A 23,839-nucleotide genomic window follows, 5' to 3' on the forward strand; every position below is an offset into this window, starting at 1 on the left:
ATTATTGTTTCTTTAATAATCTTAATGTAAACTTTGTACGATAGAGCACAATTTTTCTCTTCTTTAAACCGGGGTGAGCTGTAGTATTGCTAATTGGATAATTGCCGCCGCAATTACCGATACTACAGAGAGTATAATTATTTAACCGTCGACTTTGTGAACACTTTAGACTTAGTCTAAACTGACGGAATATTAAGAGAGAGCTATGCTGCGTAAATTGCGTTGAGTGAATGAATACATTATTCATAGCCAAATACTGCTGTGTATTATTTAATACAATATGGAGCAGGCCATACCGGCTGATTCACTGCCGCTATTAATACGCGTACTAAGTGAAGGATACTGAAGCTATCCAGGCCGCTCTTCAGCAGCAAGCCTGAAAGGAATATATGACTAAAGACGAGTAATAATCGGCTCCACGAATGACCTAGGAATTGATTCGGAGCTAGTGATAGGTCTTGTGATTTTTTAGTCGTGTTGACTCACGTATAAACACGCACGAGCTTAGAGCTTGCTGCTGAAGGAAATCAGACCAAACTCAACCAGCGCGAACGTAAGACGCTTGATTTTCAACCAAAAAATTTCTCTCTCTCTCTTCCTCTCACTGCTCTTAGAGCGAAATATCTACTCCTCAGCTAAGAGGGAAAAATCAGCAGCGATTGTAAGTCTGCCAATTTTATAGCAAATTAGAGTTAGAATAATGTTCATATCCAGCAGTAAGATGGATTCAATTTATTGATTAAGATTAGATATCCCACCATATTTTCAAGTAAGATTTACCCCCTAATTGTGCTCTATCCTTTCTATCTATTTTCTAATTAATCTTTACATCTTATCAATTTTGTTTTCTAGCAAACAACACATAAATTTGGAAATTAGCAAGGAACATTGTGAGCATATAGTGAGACTTATTCTAGCACGTAATTAAGGTCGCTACAATCATATAGGTTTAGCTCTAGTGTGGTAATTAAGATCAAGCGAATAAAATACCTACCACATCAGAGTTAAAAGTACTGGGTAATTGCACTGGGTAATTCTTTCGCAAGTTCCAATATCTCCTATCCTCTAAACAAGTATTCAACATAAACCAACAGAAGCCAAACAAAGAAAAACCCAAAGTCAAAGCGCAGTTCAAAAGGTGGAATAAATGACCACCTAAGAAATCGAAATTAACATTTCAGTGCTAATTGAACACATAATCATCAATCATTCTGTGTTTGCAAGTGCCTTTCATTAGGTCGGCTTGAAATGGTAGATTGCAATTTCAAATTACTTCTGTTATCAATCTGATAACGTACTTGAGAAGTTCTAGCAGCGATTCGTCTACCCGATTAACAGCTCAATGCGAAACACTACTATAAAACTTTCAAAAGACTCAACTGATATCTCAAACCTATAATAAACTATTTTCCAGATCAGCTGATAATATTATACATGATTAGTTGAGTTCGTCAACTAATCATGTATAATTTTATCAGCTGATCTGGAAGTTAGTTTAAAAAGGTTTGAGATATCAATTGAGTCTATTGAAGGTTTTGCAGTACTGTTTTGCATTGAGCTGTTAATCGTGTCAACTGTTTCATTTAGTAAGTTGACAAACTAACTGTTTGTAAACGATCCATTCAATCTTAAGAGTTTTAGCCATTCTAGCTTAGCCACTCCCCATCTAAAACCCTTCTAATGACAAAATTACATATTTAAAGAAATAAACAAAGAAATTGTTTATATACGGTGATCACTCAGCGTGGTGAATTCAGCGTTACCTTTCTTTGTGGATAGTTTTCGAATAATGAATTCCAAAGTGAGTTGACAGCTCATAACAGAACTTCTTTTTTCAAAATCAAAAAGCCGCAAAAAACTTAGTAGCATTTCTATTCGATAGGCAAAATCTTAACCCATTTTATGTCGTTTGATGTGGAAAAGAATTTTTTTCAACTGAGAATTCACACAGAAAATTATAAAAACATAATTTATTTACAGAAATTATTCAAAAGATGTGCAATCGCGTTACAAAAATGGCGACTGGACAAAAAAGAAACAGAACCTTATCTGCTGTCTGAACGGTGGCCAACGCAATTGTAAAACTCGAGCACAATGCTAATGTACATATAAACGTATATTATCAAAACTATTAATTACAAAATTCAAAAAACAAAGGAGCAAATATCAAATCATTTGGTCTAATTTCACAAAAATGAAAGGGCACTGCTGAATTGTTCAACGATCAGAAAAAATCATCTTCTGAATCCGTATCTGGTGCATATTTTATTACTGTAGTTGATGCTGAATGTCTAGTCTTGTCAAATAGTGGTGAACATTTCCCTTCGAAAACTGGAGACAAGGAGCGGCAGCTCTCGGTATCACTTCCTGCTGCTTCGGCACTCTCAAGTAAATTTTTGGCCATGTGGTCTGATTGTGTTTCTGGCTCCCTGTTGCTCTGATTTAAGTCAACGATAATAATGTTATCTTCAAAAGTGCCAGCCCTTCCATAAATGACACTACTATTCGCGGCGGGCTCATTAATATCAATGACATTGTTATTAGCGGACAAATTCGGGTTCGGTAATTCATTTGCCATGCATTTAGTGGTCATATGCTTTGCCTCACTATTTGAAGAAACTTGGGACCCTTGACTTGCTTGACAAAAACTTTCGCTCATAGTAACGGTACCAGTAAGATCTGAAATGACTTCATCGGCCGGCAAGTTACTGTCAACAGTATTTACTAGATCAATTGTTGTTAATTGATCAAATTGCATAAATTTGTTGCAATCAGCATTAAGATTTTCAACATTCTGGATCGCATTTTGAAGACACGGGCTCTTTTTATTTGAATTACTTTTCGAGAACTCTGTCAATTCAGTACTTCCTGTAAGAGCTAGCGTCTGTTGATAATTTTTGATCTCACATTTCGTCACATTCTCAACGTGTTCTCCGCAATTCACCATGTCAATACGATTCTGGGTATCATCTATTTCTGTATCAGTAACCATGCTCAGACATTCCTCGTCATCAGTTTCTGTGTCACTTATCATGTCTAATATACTTTCGAGCGAATCTGAATATTCATGGTTCTCGATTGCCATACTTTCGGTATCACTTTTATCATCAGGGGTAAACGACGCTGTCTCTGTTAGCTCGGGCGTTGAATTGAACTCCTTACTTTTACAATCCAAGAGAAATTGTTCGGAACCAGAATCAATTACATCAGCGTATTTTTCTGTTTTGTCAATATTGTAACAAGATTCCCAATATCGATTTGATTTCACACCTTTTCTAGTAGACTGCAGCTTTCTTTTGCAGTGAAACATCCTACCAAATTTACGCTTTTGCAATCCCCTGCGTTTCAAATTATCCTTGAAAATTCTCAATTGACCGATCTTTTTCGGCTTTTTTGTCCGCAAACTTTTCCAGCACCTGCTTTCACGGAAATTCACAATATGACTTCTTCGATTTCCAGGATAATTTTTGATTGAAATGTCATCTGTTTTTCGGTAATTTGAGGAAGAAAGTGGTTTTGAACTTTCGGTTACTTGTGTTTCCCCACATTCTGATTCCAACGATAGCCCAACTTTGGGTGCAATTTTTTCAGCTGAACTTTGATTCAATCTACTTCGTATCACATCAAAACACTCTTCCAACGAGCAGTCATCTTCACTTTCAAAATTTTGATCTATTTCTGGTTTTTCAATTTTGTTGACTATTCCATTATAATGGACTTTAATCGAATCGGGTTTTGTGATCGAATTGACCGAACCACTATTACCGGACTTTGTGGATAAAAGGTTACAGGTAGAATTCACAACTTGATCTTCAACAGCTGGATTAAAGAAAGAATCGTCGTTGACAGAAGATCCGTCGCGTGAATTTCCCAGATCGCCGCTGAGTAAAATTTCTTGATCCTCATGTGATTCATCAGAGGGTGAAAACTTATCGCGCCAATTTTCAGTCACGGTTTGTTCAACGTGCTCGTTCCTCAGCTCATCCTCTGAAGTCAATTCTATTTGAAGTCGTTGAGGACTCTTGCTAGATTGAGATGAAGAACTTTCAGTGCCATCTTCAGTAACTTCATTTGCGTTTATATTATAGGGCACTTTTTCCAGTGTATCGGGCCGTGTTCGAGCGCAATCCAAAACAGACTGTTCCTCAAGTAATGGAGCAAACGCTGCAACAACGGGGTTTTCGGTTTCACAGAGGGGCAACTGGTTGTGTTGCTTTGGGTCAGCATAAGTTCTTGTCTTGAATGAATTATATTCAACTGAGTCTATGTTCTGAGAAACAATTTCCTTCATGTAATTTTTGTCAATCAAACTTTTCTCGAGATGGATGTCTGAACCATACAATTCTCTTTTGTTCGTCTCTACAGCCTTTGTGGACCATTCGCCGATAAGAGGGGTCTCTTTTTCAGAGATGAATGGATGGTTAGCTAAGCTTGAAGTACGCAGAGTTCTCTCTTCCGCTCCACACGTATTATCAGCAAGCATCCGAGTTATTAGATTCCAATCAATAGCCTCATCGTTAGCTTCAGTTTCTAAATGTGTCGAGGCATCCACAACTTCGTTGTCATATTCGTTGAAAGTCGATTTCATAGCACCGTTTTGGTCTCGATTTGATTCGGATTGCCGACTCGATGTTGAACTGAGCCCAACCGCAAGATTCTGTTCTAAGCTCACCTCAACAACACTTGGAACTTGTGCAAATGCCATATTTCGTGTCTCTGGACCTTTACCATTCGTACTTGATGTTTTCACGGCGTTCCAATTCAGGGACAACTTTGAGTCCTTTTTCAATTTCTTTCCTTCAGGAGATTCGGCCATTTGTTTCAAATCAGAACAAGTTCGTGTTCGGGCCAAGTACTTAGCCTGCTGGCATTGGTTCATCAATTCTTCGAAATCATTCACTAAACCTGTCTGATCATAGTTGAAATTTTTCAACTCAGTGCAGAAAAGCTCACAATCCTGAAAGTCTTCGTGGTACGTGAACAGATTTTGCGCTCTTTGATGGTCAGCAATTTGTTCTTTCGCTACATGATTTTCATCAAATGATTCCGAAATAGCTGTGGTTTCTCTGGATCCAACTACACGTGTTTGTGAACTGGGTTTTTCAACTGTTTTACACTCTTTGCCTTTCTTCGATGGTTTATCTGTTGGCCAATTCTTGTTAGAAATTTCCACTGCTCCATTTTCAACACAAGAGCTTTTCTGATTTTCTTTACATGCTGAAGGTTGAGACCTCGGTCTGCTCGATCCTCTGTACCTGCTTCGAGATCTATGTCTCTCATACATCCGATTTTCATAGCTTCTGCGATTCTCGTAACGCGGATATTTACTTCCTCTCGTTTCGTCCCGTGTTTTCCTATCCGGCGATTGCGAACTGCGGCAATGCTTGCGACCGTTCTTCTTAACCTCTTGTGATTTTGACCTTGATCGCTTTCTTCTGTCGCCTTTGGAAGTCCTGGGTCGTCTTTCGTCATCACTTATTCCACGACGACGACCAGATCTAGAACCGGATCTCGATTTGGATCTCTTTGTTTTGTCACTAACAGAACCTTTCTTCTTTGGTTGAGTCCTCTCACATTTCCCTTTATTATCATTTCCCTCTCGTCCCTTTTCACGAATTAGCTTGCTCTTTTCACGACTTTCCTGATTATTTTTACGACTTTCTTTGCTCTTTTCACAACCCTCTTTCCTCTGTTCATTACTTCCTTTGCTCTTCTCACGGCTTTCTTTGCTTTTATCACGACATTTCTGGCTTTTTTCACTCTTTCTCTTTTCACGACTTTCCTGGTTAATTTTGCTACTTTCTTTGTCCTTTTCACGCCTTTCTTTGCTCTTTTCACGCCTTTCTTTGCTCTTTTCACGATTTTCTTTGCTCTTTTCACGACTTTTTTTGCTCTTTGCACGACTTTCTTTGCTCTTCTCGGAACTTTTTCTCTTTTCACGACTTTCCTGGTTATTTATACTACTTTCTTTGCTTTCGTCACGACTGTCTTTGCTCTTTTCATAATTTTCTTTGCTCTGTTCATGATTTTCTTTGCTCTTATCACGATCTTCTTCACTTCTATCACATTTCTTGCAATTTTCACGACTAATTTCATCTTCTTTGACAAGATCTTCACTTTCCCAGATCAACGGATCAGGAACAAATTCTCCCTCTTCAATTTCTATTTCTTGAGCGACACCACAAAAAGAATTTGCGCTTTGCTTTTGGTCGCTTCTTTTGGACCATTCAGTTTGAGTTTCAATCATCCGTTCTCTATCAATGTGCTCGTCTCTCTGGTTTGGCTCATTTTCAATAGAGTCGATATTTATATCATTTTGCTCACATGCAGGATTCACGTCGTTCTGTTTGATTTCGCCGCGGGTAGGAAATTGTCCCCCAGAATCGTAATCTTCTCGGACTGTCAACAGTTCTTCTTCGTTTGTTGTCCCCGGATCATTGCTCAAATTAAACCCAGCTACCAAATCCTCCACTTTATTCTCAAGTGCATCACTCAACGTCAGACAGTGTCCATTTACAGAATGCAAGCAATCATCGTCGGTGTTCAATTCGCTGGTAGGAGACGTGTTCTGGATTTCGTTGTACTGTTCAATGGTAACAGGTGCAACATCCCGAATTTTGCTGCTAATAGAGGTAATTTCTATCTTTGCATTTATAGCTTCTGTAAACTCTGCGCTAGTCATGTCGATCGGCGTAGAGCTCAAACAACTCTGTCTTTTGTCCTGGGGGTCAGAAGTTTCACCGTCAGTTTCCGAAGTTTTTGTCAAAACCTGTTGATGATTACAGTGATTATCCGCTGGCTTATTATCAATTTCGTGGAGTCCGACTTCCGTAAGCTTGTTTTCAGAAATTGGCTGCTCGTTACAGTCGCCCACCTCTCTCTTAAAATCTTCATCATTTCGAATTTGGTCACCCATAGCAAGCTCTTGTATATTTCTGTCCGGAACAAGATCAACATTTTCCTTTTTCCGAGCGCTTTTACAATCATGTCTAGATCTCCGATCACTCATACTTTGTCTGAATGTCTCGTTCCTACTTTCACGCCTCCACTTAGATCTACCGGGACGTCTATCAGATCGGTCTTTCCGGCTCCGCTCGCTTTCTTCGGATCCGCTTTTCAGACTACGGGAGCTGTTCCTTCTTTGCTGGTTCTCGGGTTCGTGTCGATCTGAGTTATGTCGGTCCACCTTTTTACTTCGAACGTGATCTTCCAGTTGCTCTTCATTTTCTGTTCTCAATTTACAATAGGAAGTATCATTAGATCCAATGTTTATTTTCGCAAAACGAGAAGCATCTTCAGTGATTTCCGAATTATTTAAATTTTCAGCTGAGTTGGAATTTTGAGTAACGTTGCTTTCTGGAATCAAGCTGTCACAGACCTCGTCAGCCCTGCGACCTTTTAAAGAGTGATGTTTATCCCGTGATTTAGTCCCCCTCTCTTGCTCTGTATTCTGACCCAATTCGGACGTTATTGCAGGTCTCCTGTTGCTAATTCTATCATTTCTGTAGCCGTTCTCAGCTTTGCTTTTTGCTCTGTTTTGCATGTTTTTCTTCTTCCTCTCCGCCCACTGCTCATAGTACCATTTGTAGTATTCTCTGACTTTATTCGGGGCTCTTGAAGCGTCTGGCAAGAAATCTTCTCTGAATGGATTTGCACCGTATCCTGCAATGTCGGTGTCCTTTCTTTTCATCCATATCAAATTGTTTATCTTTTTCTCGCCATACGCTTCTTTACAGACCGACAATCTAAAACAAAGCGGTATAGAACATTTGGCACAAAAACAATCCTTCATTATACTAATACCGAGTCACCATGGTGTAGTGGTTATCACGTGTGCCTCACACGCACAAGGTCCGCGGTTCGAGCCCGCGTGGTGACATGACTTTTTCGTTCATAACAACTTAAGATCCCGATAAAAAATGAAATAGGTTTTCGCATAGTTTTTCACATAGGTTTTCGCAATCGGAACCAAAAATAGAAACATTGGACTATTTAATCAACGGTTGATACTAAAAAAATGCTATAATATATTATTTTAACTAACTTTTCGCTCAGCTCTGTAATAGCTTGCTCTTGACGGTGCAAATTGTAACCTGCAAACTTGTATAGCCCTGATATGTTTCGTTTCAGCACCTCACAGCGTGTCTTCAGTTCATTCATCTAAAAAACAACAGAACAACATAGCAATATAATAAGTCACAACTCATAGGCAGTGGGAAAATGATGCTTTGGACTTGTTCCCTCTTTCCTTTCACTCACGTTGTTTGTTAATGAATGCTAGTTATTCCGACCAACTTAGGTGGGTGAGGAACAATATACTCAACTGCTTTTTGTTCACCGATCAATAATTCACAGTTAAGTTGTGAAGAGTATCATTAGAAAGCTTGTCAAGCGTAGAGCGTAGAATATCAAAAAGATTTTTGAAGTTCGCTTTTTCCGAGGAGTTAGAGAGGTTTACTTTTGTGAACTTCCGCTATTTTGTTCACATTTTTCGTAATTTTTGTGGAAATTTTGATCAAATATGCTAAAATACGACAAATTGTTAGCGTAGGTCTTATTGTTCCGACCCCTCTTGAGGGGGGGGGGGGGAGGAACTATATACTCAACTGGTTTTTTTTGTTCAGTCAATATTGGCCGATCGATATATTCATCGTAGAGAGTTGAGACTGGTATCTTTAGACCGCTTGTTCACCGTAGAATATGGAATTTTTTAATTTTCGTTTTTTACAGGGAGTTACAGAGGTTTAAATTTTGAGAAAATAGAATGAATTCCGGTGAGATTTTATTCTCATTTTCCGGAATTTTTGACTAAAACTTCGCCAATTTTGCTAAAACTTAATAAAATTTTTCAAGAAAATGTTGTTGAGTTTATTTTTAAAGACAAAATATACTGTCGGCTATTTTTATTGAATTTTTTTGTTAAAAATTCCGGCTAAATATTTCACAAAATTCAGACTTTTTCATCAAAAACAGCACGAAATAAGCTTCTTTAGTTCACTCTGATTAAATTTGCAGGAAGTGCACACCCAAACACCACTAAAACAATCTCTGTAGACTGAAAAGGGGGCTAATTCTACTTCAACTTCCGTTGAGAGTGCTCTGTAATTAAAACTTAGCCGTTTTTTGCTAACTTGATTCGTTGATTATCAAAAACGCAGCATTTATTTTTAATTTTTAAACTAACAAAATATCTATATCTAAGACATACGAAAAATTAAATATTTCTAATGGACAATCAGTATTAGCAGGACTGGTCTTGTACCAATCTTGAACCATTAGAATCCAAAAATAATTCGGATTTTCATCAGTCGGTTTATCATATAAGAAAATCGATCTTTTTTATATTAATTAAATAACAGAACATTTCGAATCAAAGCGCATTAGTGATAGGTCCTATTGGCTTCCTAATCAGCTTCAAATTATTTTATCTAGTTGATTGCGTGAAAGCGTATGGTCGTTTTGACTATTAAAAAATTTGATTTTTAAATGAATGGCTTATTGAACTTTGCTTCCATTTTTCTCTTAACTTGTTCAACTTGTAGCTTAGTGTCAACAACCAAAGAGTGCTCCTTCTTTCTACTGAATTCAAAATCACAAAATCAGTCTTTATTGCGGTGTTACGCCTTAAGTTATGGTGTTATGGCTTTGATGATACTAGATTTCACAATTTTCTTTTTAATTTGCCCATTTTTCTTTTTTCTAGTTTTGTCAAATTATCACGTTATTGGGTGTCCACATATCAGATTATTTGCGTTCAAAATAACGCACAATTGATAATGTTTAAATATTTAAAGATATAGATTCTGGTTCTTTACCGCTTCGACAATACTTTCTCGAAGAATATAATTGAATTTTTTTTAATTTTGTCTTTAACTGTCGTTTTTACTTTGTCTTCTTAGTCGTATTTAATTTCCTGTACAATGACCCAATTTGGTTGGCTTTTCATGGAAGACTGGATGAGCCAACGTTCTGATATTAGAAGATAGATGAAGGCTTTCATGACTTTGAAAACAATTGTTCTCCAAATTGGAAAAGAAAAACATTTTAATTTCGCAATTTTATTCCGTTTATTGTCTGTTTGTTACCTAATTTCGTTAATTAAAGGTTAAAGATGACATTTATATTGTCGAGGGAGGGTGTCAAAAGGGATTGGTTTCATAAAATCGTGTTTTTAAAGAATTCGTTATGACTTTACTGGTACCGACACGGGTTTTTCACAAAGAGTAAATTAATTTTTGATTTCTGTCATATTTTTGTAGACGTAAGACATGTTCTGGATAATTGCGGGTCTCAAATGCTTCCTTTGGAAGAATATACGAACCTTTCCAAATTTTTCATTTTCTAATTAATGGCTTTCATGTCTTTGGAAATAAATTTTTTTCGAAAAAGACAAGTATTACATAATAAAATCTTGCCTTTTTTCTTTAGTCTAATTGCTACCTAGTTTCATTAATGAGAGATCACATAATACATTTCAAGGAAGGCTGTCAAAACACTGGTGTCACAAAATTCAATGCTTTGAAAGAATTCGGATGTCTTCGGAAATAATTTTTTTTCGAAAACAAGTATTACATAACCTTGCATTTTTCTTTTTTGTCTACTTGTTACCTAGTTTCATTAATAAGGAGTCGCATAATATAATATCGGTGTTCAACGAAGGTGCAATCGAACATATTTTGAGGGCCAAAGTATGGCTTTACGGCTTCGAAATCATTCTGTCAAGTTGTAATTGATTTTTTGTTTGTTTTCTATTTGTTGTTCCTTTTGTAACTTCATGAAAAATTGAATACCGACAGTTCTTAATTCACTTTTATAGAAGCATTGGTAATTATAAACCTATGGGATATTTTAGTTGATTCCTAAAGTTTTTCATTACTTTGAAATTAATTGTTTTTCCTAAAAAAAATCCAGCGAATTTTCCAACTTTAAAGTTTGTTCTTCTTTGTCTAATGTCGTTACCAAGACTTATTATGAACTGCTGAATAATCATTTTTTTTTCTGGAGAAGTACAAGTTAGATTGTTTGGTTTCAGTATTATCTGACGTTATTTTGACTTGGTTATTGAGTTTTGTTTTTTAAAACGGACATAAATTTTTTGATGTAATTAATCTTTGTTGTTGTTGTTGTTTGATTTTGTCGTTCGTCTTCGCTCGCTTTCTTAATATCGGCATAAGTCATCAATCTAATGCATCATTTTTTACTCCACTGAGTTGTTTGCTTTGGAGGCTATCTTTTCGTTCATACACCAGTTTTATTGAAAAATAATTGAATTTTTGTTTTTCTATCTGTTCCTCCTTTGGTAGACAATTATGCCAAAATTGTGGATGAGCCGGGTCGGAACCTTTTGTGCCATCGCATATTACCGAGCCTCCTTGTTGGTTTTACAATCAAAATACTAGAAAAATGTTGAATTGTTTGAATCAACTTTTGTCCAAATTGATCGGTAGTGCAGACACAAAAATGCTGAAAAAAACCTTCACTCAGATGAGGGATGATTTTCCTCCAATTCCTGAGAAAGTGTTCTGGAACTAACAACAGCCTATCGCTAATTGTAAGCAATTTCTTATCAAAAATGCATCACTTAAGTGATATATTAAGTTATAGTTTGCCAAAATATCTATTTATTTGACGCATTCATTTGACGTTTTTAACAGCTATGCAGCGATCGAAGGCCAGTTTCGGTTTCATCGTTCATTTTTGCAATGAAAATGGTTTCGGATTATATTCTGGCTGTTCTTTTAATATTTTAATACATTCTTCTACATCGCAACTACAGGCAAGTCTGTTTCAATTGGGAAGTTCAATTACTAAGTGGTCCTATTTATGTTATAGTGAGGCCCAATGAATAAAAACTGTTTTCTGAGAAAAGCTCATTGTTTTTATTGCTCCCAAAAAATGTCTTTGTTTTTCAATAAATTCTTGTATTTTGCAAACATTTGTTTCTCTCTTTGTAGTTGTATGACCAAATCTAAAGAATCAAAGGTCTAATGTGCTACCCATGGAGCTATTGAAGAAGGTAAGTGATGCCTTCAGTTCATAACTAATGGTTTTTCCCCTAATATAACTCAATAACTGTCCACATTTCATCCGTTAATTTTGAAATATTTGCTGTTTTGTCAAACTATCTATATCGTTAAAATATGAATCAGCCATCCGTTTCAGTAGACGAACATCAAAAATAATTAGTTTTGGTCTTATTCTGAAATTTTACAATTCTCAATTATCAACAATTATCCGGAGAGCGGTCCTTTAAAAAGTTTTTTCCTTTTTTGTTTTTCATGTTAACTACAGCCCTGAATGACTTGATATCGAAGCTCTATTAGAGATATCGAAGCTCTATAAGACTTTTTGTCAGATCACAATTGCGTAAGAAAGAAAAAGGAACATATATCGTAATTTCAGCGGAAAACTTTTTTGCTTCAAAACTTCACTTGCATAAAATTCTGTGAAATTTTGAGTTCTGCCTATATTTGATGTATTTTGATCAACCTCAATAACGACAGCTCCAATTACCTTTTTAAACGGTGAAAAGTTAATCTATTTTTCAATTGAAAGCTTACGCTTGTTAGGTCTTAGTTTTCAAAAAAAATTGGTCTCTACAAAAAACAACTGTTTAAGACTCGTCACTTTTTACCTTATTTCCAGCTCCTTGTAGGCAGTCTAGCAAATATAGAGTTCGCATCACATTTCAAGTGAAATAGAATGTAGTCCTAATTGCTTTTTTATCAATTAAAAAAATTCGTTTCTGGCTCTGCTGATACACGTTTTTATTTTTCGGACCTTTTTCAATTTTTGAGGTTCTTCTTTTGCTGTTTTTTTTTCAATTACCACATTAATGACAATTCACATATTACCCTAGTGTCATTCAATGAAGGCGAAATTGAATATATTAAAAGTTTTAAGCACATAGATTACTGTTTCAAAGGCTTCGACGCCGTTTTCCCATAAAATTTAACTTAAGTTTTGGTTTTTGCCTGTATTTGTTTTTTTTGCAGTCGAGTGATATTCTGAATAATGAAAACTCTTAATGAATTCACATGGAGCTATAAATGAAGCCATTTAATGATTTCATTTGTCAGCTCATAGTTTTCACGACTTTGAAATGAATTCTCAAAAAGTATGAACGTAGTTTTTAACTTTGCCCTCTTTGTTTTTGTCTACTTGTTCATTGTTTTCAGTAAAGAGAAGACCCATCTTTTGTAGTAAAATTTTGTAGCGAAAGTTTAGTTGTCATCTGATGCTAATTTGAATTTCTTATTGAGTTTTTCTAAAAAAGAATAGACACTGAGAATTGATCGTAATTAAGGCTGGTTGGTTTCACTTGATTTTGTTGTTTGTCGTTTTCTGGTCTCCTCAATGACAGGTACTATCGGCCTTCTAATGAAGCATTGTATTAATTGCTTAGTGGTTTGAGTTTAAGTCGCGTGTTAGATGGATATACCAAATGTTTTCGAACAATATGAACATTTAAAATTTTTTATCTTTTCCTCAATTGTAGACATTTAGGTCAAAAGCGTGGCTAAGCCTGGTCGTAACACTATGCGCAAACGCACATTACCGAGCCTCCTTGTTACAAATTATTTCAAATGTTACCATGTTTAAAAATGACACGTTTTGCAAAAGCTTGAGGGGGGGGGGGTGGTTGGGTGTGGGCTAGATTAAGTCATAACGGCTATACTTTAAATTTTAATAACGAAACCCACCTCATTTGACAATTTGATGTTCTCAAGGCGTAACTGGGTATTCTCTGCTCTTATCTGAAACACAATGTCGTGCGATTTCATCAGGTTGAAGATAGCATCTCTCCTATTTTTGGAATTCTAATATCCTTTTGTTAGCAGCACTAAATAACAAGATATCTTTCAATGATCACAGCGCAAATAATTGTTATCACATCAAAAAAAATCCCTGTGCAACATCAGAACAAAATGCCTAGCTATGATAGCTGATAACTATTTAGGATTGCTAGTTAATTCAAAGCCTGAATTGTTTTAACTTCGTTTTCAACATTGTCCTGCTGTAATTTCATGCCAACAAACTGATACTTCCAGTCAGAATTTTCTCCCGGAAGCATCCAGGTTGCAGAGATATGTTGCAAACAGGGTGGTGTTAAGAATTTTAAAAACAATTCAGGCATTGGATTCAAAGGCAACCCCTTTCACAAATAAACCAGAGTGTTTGTTCTAGGACATTGATAAAAACATACAAGGAACATCCGACTTTTTCAATAGCTAGCTGCGGCTAAAGGAGGCTAGCTTAAGAGCTTAATTGAGGGTGGCGTGAAGTTTGCGTTGAGCATTGGGGGAAGGGGTCAGCTCGAGCGTGCATGGTTACGGGTAGAATGAGGGCGAGGGGGTGTAGCTGAGGCGCGATAGTGGCGGGTGTGTGGGTGGGATTAAGTGGGAGGGGGTCTAACTCCAAGAAAAGAACGGCTCTTCACAGCATGAAAAGTTTTGGGGAATCGCATACTTAGACTGTTTATCCAGTTTTTGCGGACGAAAAGTCATGGTCGGACGAAAAATCAAATGGTCGGACGAATAAACGATCAAAAAAATTTTTGATTAAAAAAGACTAGTAGAACTAATATAATTGCTAAAGTTCGTTTGAGAGCAATTAAAAACCTTTTTAGCAAACTGAGCAAGAAAGCTCGTGCGTAGCACGTGGTTCTGTAGCACAGAATGTTCCATACCTCTCACGGTTGCGAAAACCTTCAAAATTTGTCAAAAAAAACAGTTGTGGGTATCCGAAAGCAACTTATATGCACCGGAGACAATTACTTGAACTGTTTGAACCACAAAATAAGCCGTCGTTTCTCGGCAGATAAAAACGAACACTCTTCACCAAACTTCGTCACACGAAAAAAAGTCGTCTTACGAGACACCGGAAAAACCATACAAACCCACACATACAGCACCAACAACAACTAAAATCCTTTTACCAATAGGCGAAGGCTAAACCAGATAGGGCGCAGATAAGCCGTCAGACACGGCTAAGCCAGATACGGCGCAGACCAGCCGTCAGCAAGCTTTAAAAAAGGTTTTAGTTTTCGTCTTAAAAAAGCCGTAATTCGTAGCAAATAAGTAATTTTTCTTATTTTCATGTTCGCTGATAGTTTTTGCCCTCTAAATTTATCCAACATTTAAAGAAACCAATTCTCTCAATCTAGACCTCTCTTTCTTTTTTCTATCATAAACACAAACCACAAATATAACACACTCGAACACACATGCATACACCAACACAAGCACAAATACAAACAAAGAAATAAAACAATTTAAGATTTTTTGGGCATCTTTACTCAAGGTTAATTACCGTTAGTCTAAATTCTAATTGTTTTTTATTCACAAAATAATTGTGGAATTTTGGAGGCAATTGTATTTGTAGTGGTGAAATTCACACTAAAAACTAAAATGATCCTTTTGAAAAGCTTTTTTCCTCAAAGAACTTCAAAAAGAACTTTTCACAAGGCTTTTGATGTTTGATGAGCCTAATGGAATTTATACCTATCATTTAAAGGAACGAGCTCACTCACACTAACTCTTTTTCTTTGTCTCTCTTGCAGACATACCTTACATTTCAAAATGCGCACACATGCGTACATCCACAAGCGTGCGCGCGCCCACAAACAAAAACCTTGCAACCGAAAACATTTTCAAGATTTTCCTTTTTGGCATATAATCTTTATTCAGGGCATGTTACAGTTAAAATAGGCCTTCTAGGTTTTTCAAAGAATTGAAAAAAATTAGTTAACAGTTAAGTTTATGTTTTGGACCTTTCAACATTTGAATTAAGTGTAGTTTTAGAGAAAAAGGAAACTTTTTCTTCTGAAATGAATTGAAAATAAAATTCCTTTCTTTCTCCCTTCTTCGTTCTTTCATGAGTAGTTTAAAACTAAAAACATAGCTGGCAAATTGCCAGAAACTAGCCGCAATAGCTTCATAGATCTGACCATCAAAAAGAAGGTAGTAGTAATAGGGTGGACGACAGTCCCGGGGGGGGGGGGGGGTGAAGACCCCCATGTATTAAGATTGGTTATAGCGGTTTTTGACCGCTAAGGGTCTTCCCTAATGTATTAAGATTAGGGATAGAAGCTAGGGGCGCCTAAATGTATTAAGATAGGGTATAGGGTGCATATATTAAGATTAGGAATAGAATCTCCATGTATTAAGATTAGGTATAGCCGCCATGTATTAAGATTGGGTATAGCCGCCATGTATTAAGATTAGTCATAGCGGCCAACATGTATTAAGATTAGTTATAGCAGCCGACATGTATTAAGATTAGTTATAGCGGTCGACACGTTTTAAGATTATTTATATCCGCTGACATATATTAAGATTAGGGGTATTTTTTGAAAAATTGTTGAGGTTTTTGTACATTTTTACGCCGTTTTTTCAATAATTTCTAAATACTCTCTTCTGATTGGTTAAAAATGACAGCTTTTTTAAAGAAAATTGAATTGAAAAAGTTATAAATAACAGACACAGTATAAATTATGCACATCAAACTACAAAATCACTCTAACATTTACATTCAACAGGTATAAATTGTTATCAAAATAAGTGAAAACCGAGGTACATTTAGCCGAGTGGGTTTATAAATCCGACAAAAAGGAAAAACTTGTGTAGCTAACTGAGTAAAAGGTACAATTGTTAAAAACTAATGTCGACTTTATTGGGCACCAGCTTAGTGTATACCCAGTAATCAAATTTACATATAATTACTAAAAAAATTTAGTGCATGCACATCATGAACATTGTTCAAGTTTGTTTGTAAAAAATTAAATAGATGAAAAGCAGCATAAATAGTGTAGAACCCACACAAGTTGTCCATTTTCTGGAGTGGTCTGTGTATCATTTTCTGATACTTTTAATTCAAAAATTTGTAATGTGTGACTGATCGTGCTAGAGAATCCGCATAGTAATAGTTCCTATTGAGGCGACCAATCATTATCCAATGTTAACCAACCTCACTGCTTGGGGAAGTGTTGATGATTGCAAAAGTAAAATAGGGTAAATTTGGGACAAAATCTGCTGGAAAGGATCCAATATACCGGAATTTTAGCTCTAGATTACGTTCAATAATGTCACGAAGTGAGGTGTTATCCATGACAAATAAGTTTTCTTTTCTTTATCTCACAAGCTCCGTTTGTACAAGGATTCCTGACAGAGCAATCAAGTTGAAAACTTTCGTTCTGTTGAGAGAAGCAACAATCTTTGGATTTTGTCAACCGTTTCGTCCTGGGTGCTGGGATGAAACAAAACAATAATTATAAAAAGTCCAAGGAAAATTAGCAAAGGAATATAAATATATATATTTGAAGTTAGTCTACTCCAGTTCACATCCATTAGTGAATTAACAATTGATGTAGAGAACAACAGCTAGATAGAGAGGTTAAGACTACAAATGTTCCAACAAAGTACATAAAACCGAAAAAATGAAAAATTATTAGACATTTTTAGCAACAGTCCCAAACTGATCAATTTTAACAGTGGACATCCTTTCTCCCAGAACAATGATTTCTGTCACGTTTCTTAGCGAACGATCAAAAAACATTTCCAATCGAAAACTTTCACCGCTGAGTTCAGGATAATGAATATTTTCGCCAGCATCTTGAAGTGAAGTGAGATCGAATACTAGTATGTAGTGGTTCTGAAACTGATGATGTGGTAACGCAGGAATTTCCTCGTTAAAATTCATTGCTTTTATTGTTGTTACGTATGCTCTTCAGTCATTAGTTGTATCAAGTGATACTATAGCTCTACCTCCGCGAACAATTCGAAGTTCTCGCAAACCAAATTTCTGATAATGGAAAGGATCTTCTTGAAAATGTCCCGTGAATGCCGAATTGGTGTTAATCGCAATAGCTACTCTTCTGATTGGAGCATTGTTAAAAACATTTTCCTGAATAAACTGGTTCTGTCCTGAGGGAATAATAAATGTACGTGCAATGGTTTCCATAAAGTTGTAACAAGCAGGTTGATGAGTTAATTGGTATTTGATAGTCTGGTGATACACTTCGTTAACAACCACGCGTCGTGTAAATAAGGAACAGTCAAGAACCTTAAGGGAAACGTGAGGATTGTAGGAAATCATGTAATAATTAGGTCTTGCACAAATCAATTTCAATCTTACTTTTGTATTTGGAAGCAGTAATTTTTCACATTGGAACAAGTCAATAGCTAATTTACCGTAGTAAGTGCTTCCATTTTTCAGCAGAAGTTCTTCCTCTCTGTCTATAAACGGGCTCTTCTCATAATCACTAGGTTGTTTTTCAAATTCGTATCCATGACAAGCCAAAATACCATCATTATTTCTCGTTGAAGCATTAAATTCATTGGAAATTAAAGCCTTGTGTCCATAGAGACCATTTGAGTTGTACACTTGTTGATTGTTCAGATACACTTCACAGTTGGAGAAGAGTGAGTGTAAAATATTGTTGACGTGAGTTAGATAATGTAAATTGTCATCTGTGAAAGACATACCCATATCTGGTTTTCCATGCTCATCTTTTTTCATGAAGTCATCAAACAATCTTCCCTTTTGTAGTCCAACTTTGATTTGAAGGTGAATATCTCTCATATCAAGATAGATGCTTCTATCTGTTTCAAATTCAAATTCAATGCTGCTTTCATCCAGTGAAGTACTAGGATAAACTTCTTGAACAGGAGAAGACTCAATTGGTTCCAAAACAGGAATTTTGTCAAAAATCTCCAAGCACGAGTTTGTAAAGTGTCCATATCGAAAATTGGAACGTTTGATGATCTAGAATTCATTTTAGATTAGCAAATATATCTTTTCTTGTTCGACGACGTCGACTGATTTTTGGAGGTGATTTACGAAAAATGCGATGCTTTCTTGTTTTTCCTGCACCTAGCTGTTTACGTAAAGTTTTCTTTCCAACATCAGCAGCAACAGATTTGAGTTTTTTCTTCCCAGTCAAAACATTTCCAATTTCAGGAGCAGCCATTTCAATTAAATCAGCTCCCACTCTTTTTGCTGCTGGGACAACATATCGTCTCAAAAACGGAATTGCTGTCCTCCCAATTGTTTGCGCTAAAGCTCCAAATCCCCTTCCCCTTTGTCTGGCATATCCGCGAAAATAGGTAAATCATTATCAGCAACCATTTCTTACAGTCTTAATTCTAAAAACGATTTTCAGAAGTTTTTCTAAACATTAGTACTGCTCTAGTTACTCCAACAGAGTTGAAAGGTACTTTTTCACCATAAGAGTCTCGGACCTCAAATGTTATGCTGTGGAATGAATTTTTCAGAATCTTTTTAAATTGTAGGTTGCGAAAATTTTGATAATTCATGTATTGCCCAGTTGAGATGATGTCTCCATTCTTGACCTTTGATATAAAAGGAATACATCGTAAAAGAGCAGCTTTTGTATCACCAACAATGTTGTATTCAACAATATCACTATATATCATCAAGGTATGTATTCGTACAATGTCATAAGGGAACTTGGGAAAATGTGGACCAGCACCGCTCATGAAAGCCCCCATCCCATAAACAGCATCTTCACATCCAAAGACATGACAAAGATCACTAAATATAACAAGTAAAGAATTCTCATTGGGAAGACTCAAAGAAATTCGCTGTGTAATTTTGTTAACGTGTAATCTGATTGGTGTTTTTTCATACTTTTCTCGTTCCTGAACTTTTTTTGTTCATTTCGTTTACAATATCAGAGATCAAAGGATATAGACCTGGATCAAGTGTGTAATAGACTGATGGTTTTGTATTCGGTGTTGCTTCGTCTAGATAGAAAAAATTCCCTTCCGTGATGTTTTGGTACAAGGAAGGATAAGATAGTTCTGTAATTGCAACCTCCCATTCTCCTTCGAGATTTATTTGTTCCGGAAGAAAGTTTGTAAAAGAACTTAATGTATTATTTGGGTAACAATCAAAGGAAGCATTCGAAACCAACTCTACAGTAAAAGAATTATCTCTAAATGATACACTTTGCAAGCTCTTGTTCATAAAATTTGCCTAAAATTTCATCACCTTGTTCTCCGTGAAGGTTATGGGTTGGTGGTTTTAAAGTCGCAATTTAAACAATTTGAAAAAATTCACATGTGAATTGAGACTTGTAACCTTTTCTAAATGGGATATCGTACTTGGAGATTCGAACTTTGTCCCCAATTTTGAAGCGTGGTTTTTTGTACTCAAAAATAGGGTTTTTGTAAAAAAAAAAAATTGACAAAATTCTGAATTTTTAACGTTTTTGGGGGATTTTACCTATAGATCTGTTAACTCTTGTGTTCATATTGTTAACAAAACTATCCATTTTGTGAACGTATTTATCACCGTTTTCCTCCATGTAGCGATAAATGATGTTTTTTAAAGATCTAATTGCTCTTTCTGCTATAGCAGCTTTTGTTTCAGTTCTTGTAGAGTAGATTTTGATGTCTTTACTCTTGCAAAATTAATTTTTCGAATTCTCCCCCGAACTCAGTACCTTGGTCAACCCAAACTCTATCAGGTTTAGTGTTCTTCCTCAACATTTTTTTAAAGGCAGCTACAGCATCAGAGGCATATTTTGACTTCATTGATTGAACACGGACCAGGCGAGAAAAGACAACACATATCAATAAGTACTTCACACCGTTATTAAATTCAGACAATTTATCCATAAAAGCCAAATCAAGACACCAAATCTCATTGATACGTTTTGCAAAAGCAGGCAATCTTTTGAAATGTCGAATCGCTTGTCGAAATTTAGTGTAAGAATTCTTTCTGTATAAAAAATCAGTAACCTTCTTCTTTGACAACCCGCTAGTTTTCTGAAGGTTTTGAACTGAACCATATGCGGCTTTTCCTTCCCTGTACAACCTCTGTAGCTTAGCTTTTTCAGATTTGGAAAGATTCCAGCTTCCTCGTCCTTTGCTTATGGCATCTTTGTTTATAATTTTATGTGGATTTAAGCCAATTGCGTCAAGAATTGTGTAATAAATATCGGGACATTCGGCGTTTTTCCTCTTTAAAGTGTATACGAAATCGACAAATGCCACGTTTGTATCTCTTCCGTCTAACAAAATGGAGTCAGATAGGGATAGCTTAATGCGAGGTGAATTTAAAATTTCATTGAAAAGTGATTCGTTGCTGGAAAACTTCTTTTTAGCGTTAACTTTTCTATAAACAGTTTCCAAATTTTTTGGAACCGAATCCGGTTTTTCGTTATATTTGTCCAATCTTTGAGGTGATAACCTGATTTTCTGATCATAAAGTTGTTGAGGAATCAAAACAAAATGATCCTGAGTGACGATTGATGATTGACGGAGTTAAAATTGATATAAGACTGATCCCTTTTTTGGAACTCAGGACCTCTCTTCTTTTACTGAGACTTGTTCTTTTTAAAATAAGATGAATTTCTTCTCTGAACTTTAAAACTTCTTGTTTTTGAATTTCTCTCAGCACTCCTCTCAGAAGGTTTACTATTCACTCGTTTAGAAACTGGATGAAGTCTTTGGGACAATTTTTGAGAAAAATTATTTTGAAGCTCTGGGAATATTTCTGGAACGCGATCAGAGTAGAGAGATGTTGTGTGCTCATCGTTCAAAAATGTAATCTGTTGCCTGCTTTGAGGTAGAAAAAATAAAGATGGCGTTGAACCACTGTTAGTACAGTATCTCAGAGTCGACTGTTTTTGGAGTCAAGTCAATAAGTAAATGATCATAGGGAACTGAAGTTGCTGTGGTATACCCGTCTTTTAGTTGAGATCCCAATCCCATTTGTTGACTGAGCGGGTTTATTTGTAAGACGTCTCTGGGTGATTTGAATAAAACAAAATGGGTGTTCTGCAGTTCAATATCCCTTCCTAGTTGGCTTTGATGAAAGAGATTGTGCTTTTTGTACACTGTACTTAAACCTTTATGTCTACCAGCAGTAGCTATTTTCACAAATTCTTTCGAACTAGAAATTTCTTCACAAGAGTCATCAAAAATAAGTAAATACTTTGTTCCATTATTAGGTAAATTTTGTATCAACTCAAAATCAACACCTTGAACGAACTCAATGTTTTTTTTATATTTTTTGACATTAGTCCGTAAAGAGATTGATAGTGTTGATAAAAATAGTAAATTTTGTCAAATTCTGGTTGAAAAGTTCCAAAAACTAACCAATCATGGATGAGATGGGATTTCCCAGATCCACTTGGTCCAACCAATGAAAAAAAAACTCGTTCTTTTGTGGAAATTATTTTGTTCATAATTTTGGGGAAGGTAAAATATATCCAACTGTACTCGACAAAAAGGCGATCCAAACTGTTGTCTCCTCACAAGTCTCAGCTAATGTAATTTTTACGATACAACAAGCTAAAATCAATAGTATGACAAAAAACTGGGACAAAAAAACTACTAAAGACCGGTTACACGTCTGTCCAAAGCATTTCCAAGATTGACGTTCTTTATTATTGTCATCAAAGACAAAATTACCTAATTGAAGCCCCTTATCAGTGTGATAAGTCATTTATACGCTATCTTCTTCCCTAGGGATAAAGGAACTGAGCAACTGAATTGAAACGTAAACAACAAAAAAATGCCAAAAATAACTGAACTAAACATAACACACAACCAAAATATTGTTCCGTCAAAGGAATCAGTGAGAAAAAGCATCAAAATTGAAAAATGTACCAAAGTTAGGAGCAAGACTATGAAAGAATAGTACAGTATGGGAACACAGTATTTTTTGATATTTGTTGATCAACTCATTCTCTTATACTAATTTCAGAGGAAAAAAATACAAATAAAACTGATAAATTACAATCACAAACACAAACATTAAACATTATCAAAAAAATTTAAAGTCCATATCCCATAAACGTAAGCCTTTTTTTCTGCGCATTGAAGAGTCTTCTTGTGTTGATAGGGGTAGCTGCTGCAATTCCAATCAGCATCATCAATTTCTAACAGTTTGCAAGCCTTGGGACAACCAAGATCATCAAGATTTTCCACATCTTTACACAAGTAGGGTGATAAAATTTTGCATTTTTCAAGTCCTTTAGCAAAGTACTCTGTTGTTGGTGAGCAATGATGATGTATAATAAAAGCCAGCTCAGAATAATCGAGCTTTCCAGGGTTCCAATTTATACCGTGCATTTTTTTGTATTCCATTTTGCTTGAAAATTCGGCTTGTAGTCTTTAGGTGGGAGAAAACTGTATCCAAGTACAATTCCGTCCTTAAAGATTCCCAACTCTTTGACAACTTTTCCTTCTAAGCATTCAATATCTAGTACAACGAGAGGCATTCTTTCTTCTGGGATGATTTTTCAAAAAATGATCAACAGTCTAGCATTTTGTAAATACGTGGATGACAAATTTTATAAAGACACAAAAGAACAGACCAGTAATGTGACCCAAGAGACAAGAGCTCGGAAATTGAGGTAACATGTAACAAAAACCCGGTCCTTGGTTTGTAGTTGCTTTAACCGCTCCAGCAGAATCGTGTAAAATTGCATGTAAACGAAACACTTTCGATCTTGCGAGGAAAAAGTCCAGAATTGAATTACCGTAACCAAGTCCTCCGTGGGGGAAGTTTTGGTCAATTTCCTCCAAATTAATGTTTTGATCCCAAATTTTACATGCAGCCAGGAAACAGTTTTTTCGTTTTTCGTTGTTGGGAAACATTGGAAGAATACTACTGTAACAATTAAAAATGTTTAGAAGTGTGACAATATCCATCAATTTTTTTCTTTATTTATCTAAAGTGATACTAGTCTTTTTGAAAGTCTCTACATAAGAAAGAAGTTCAGGAAGATGTTCCAATAATTCTTTGTATTCCTCCTTTTTTAGTTCAATCTTTGTCAAAAAACTCCATTGAACTCCGTTCCAAC

The 23,839-nt window shown here is 35.9% G+C and overlaps 1 protein-coding gene and 1 non-coding gene across 2 annotated transcripts in view; one reads left to right on the forward strand and one right to left on the reverse strand.

Annotated features, from left to right (window-relative positions):
- Positions 1-2,115: 2,115 nt before the first annotated feature.
- The window catches only part of LOC142356756 (uncharacterized), a 34,352-nt gene continuing 12,628 nt past the window's right edge, over positions 2,116-23,839 (reverse strand). The window contains exons 2-4 of the mRNA XM_075408557.1: positions 13,704-13,757; positions 8,045-8,160; positions 2,116-7,745 (exon numbers count right to left, since the gene is read on the reverse strand). Of these exons, the coding sequence (XP_075264672.1) occupies positions 2,225-7,745; positions 8,045-8,160; positions 13,704-13,757 (5,691 nt within the window). The 3' untranslated portion in view covers positions 2,116-2,224. The remainder of the gene's footprint in view (positions 7,746-8,044; positions 8,161-13,703; positions 13,758-23,839) is intronic.
- Trnav-cac (transfer RNA valine (anticodon CAC)) lies at positions 7,807-7,879 on the forward strand. Its single transcript has one exon. It is a non-coding gene; the product is annotated as a tRNA-Val (tRNA).

This window comes from Convolutriloba macropyga, chromosome 2, assembly GCF_964194025.1.
Source record: "Convolutriloba macropyga chromosome 2, txConMacr16.3, whole genome shotgun sequence".
NCBI lineage: Eukaryota > Metazoa > Xenacoelomorpha > Acoela > Convolutidae > Convolutriloba > Convolutriloba macropyga.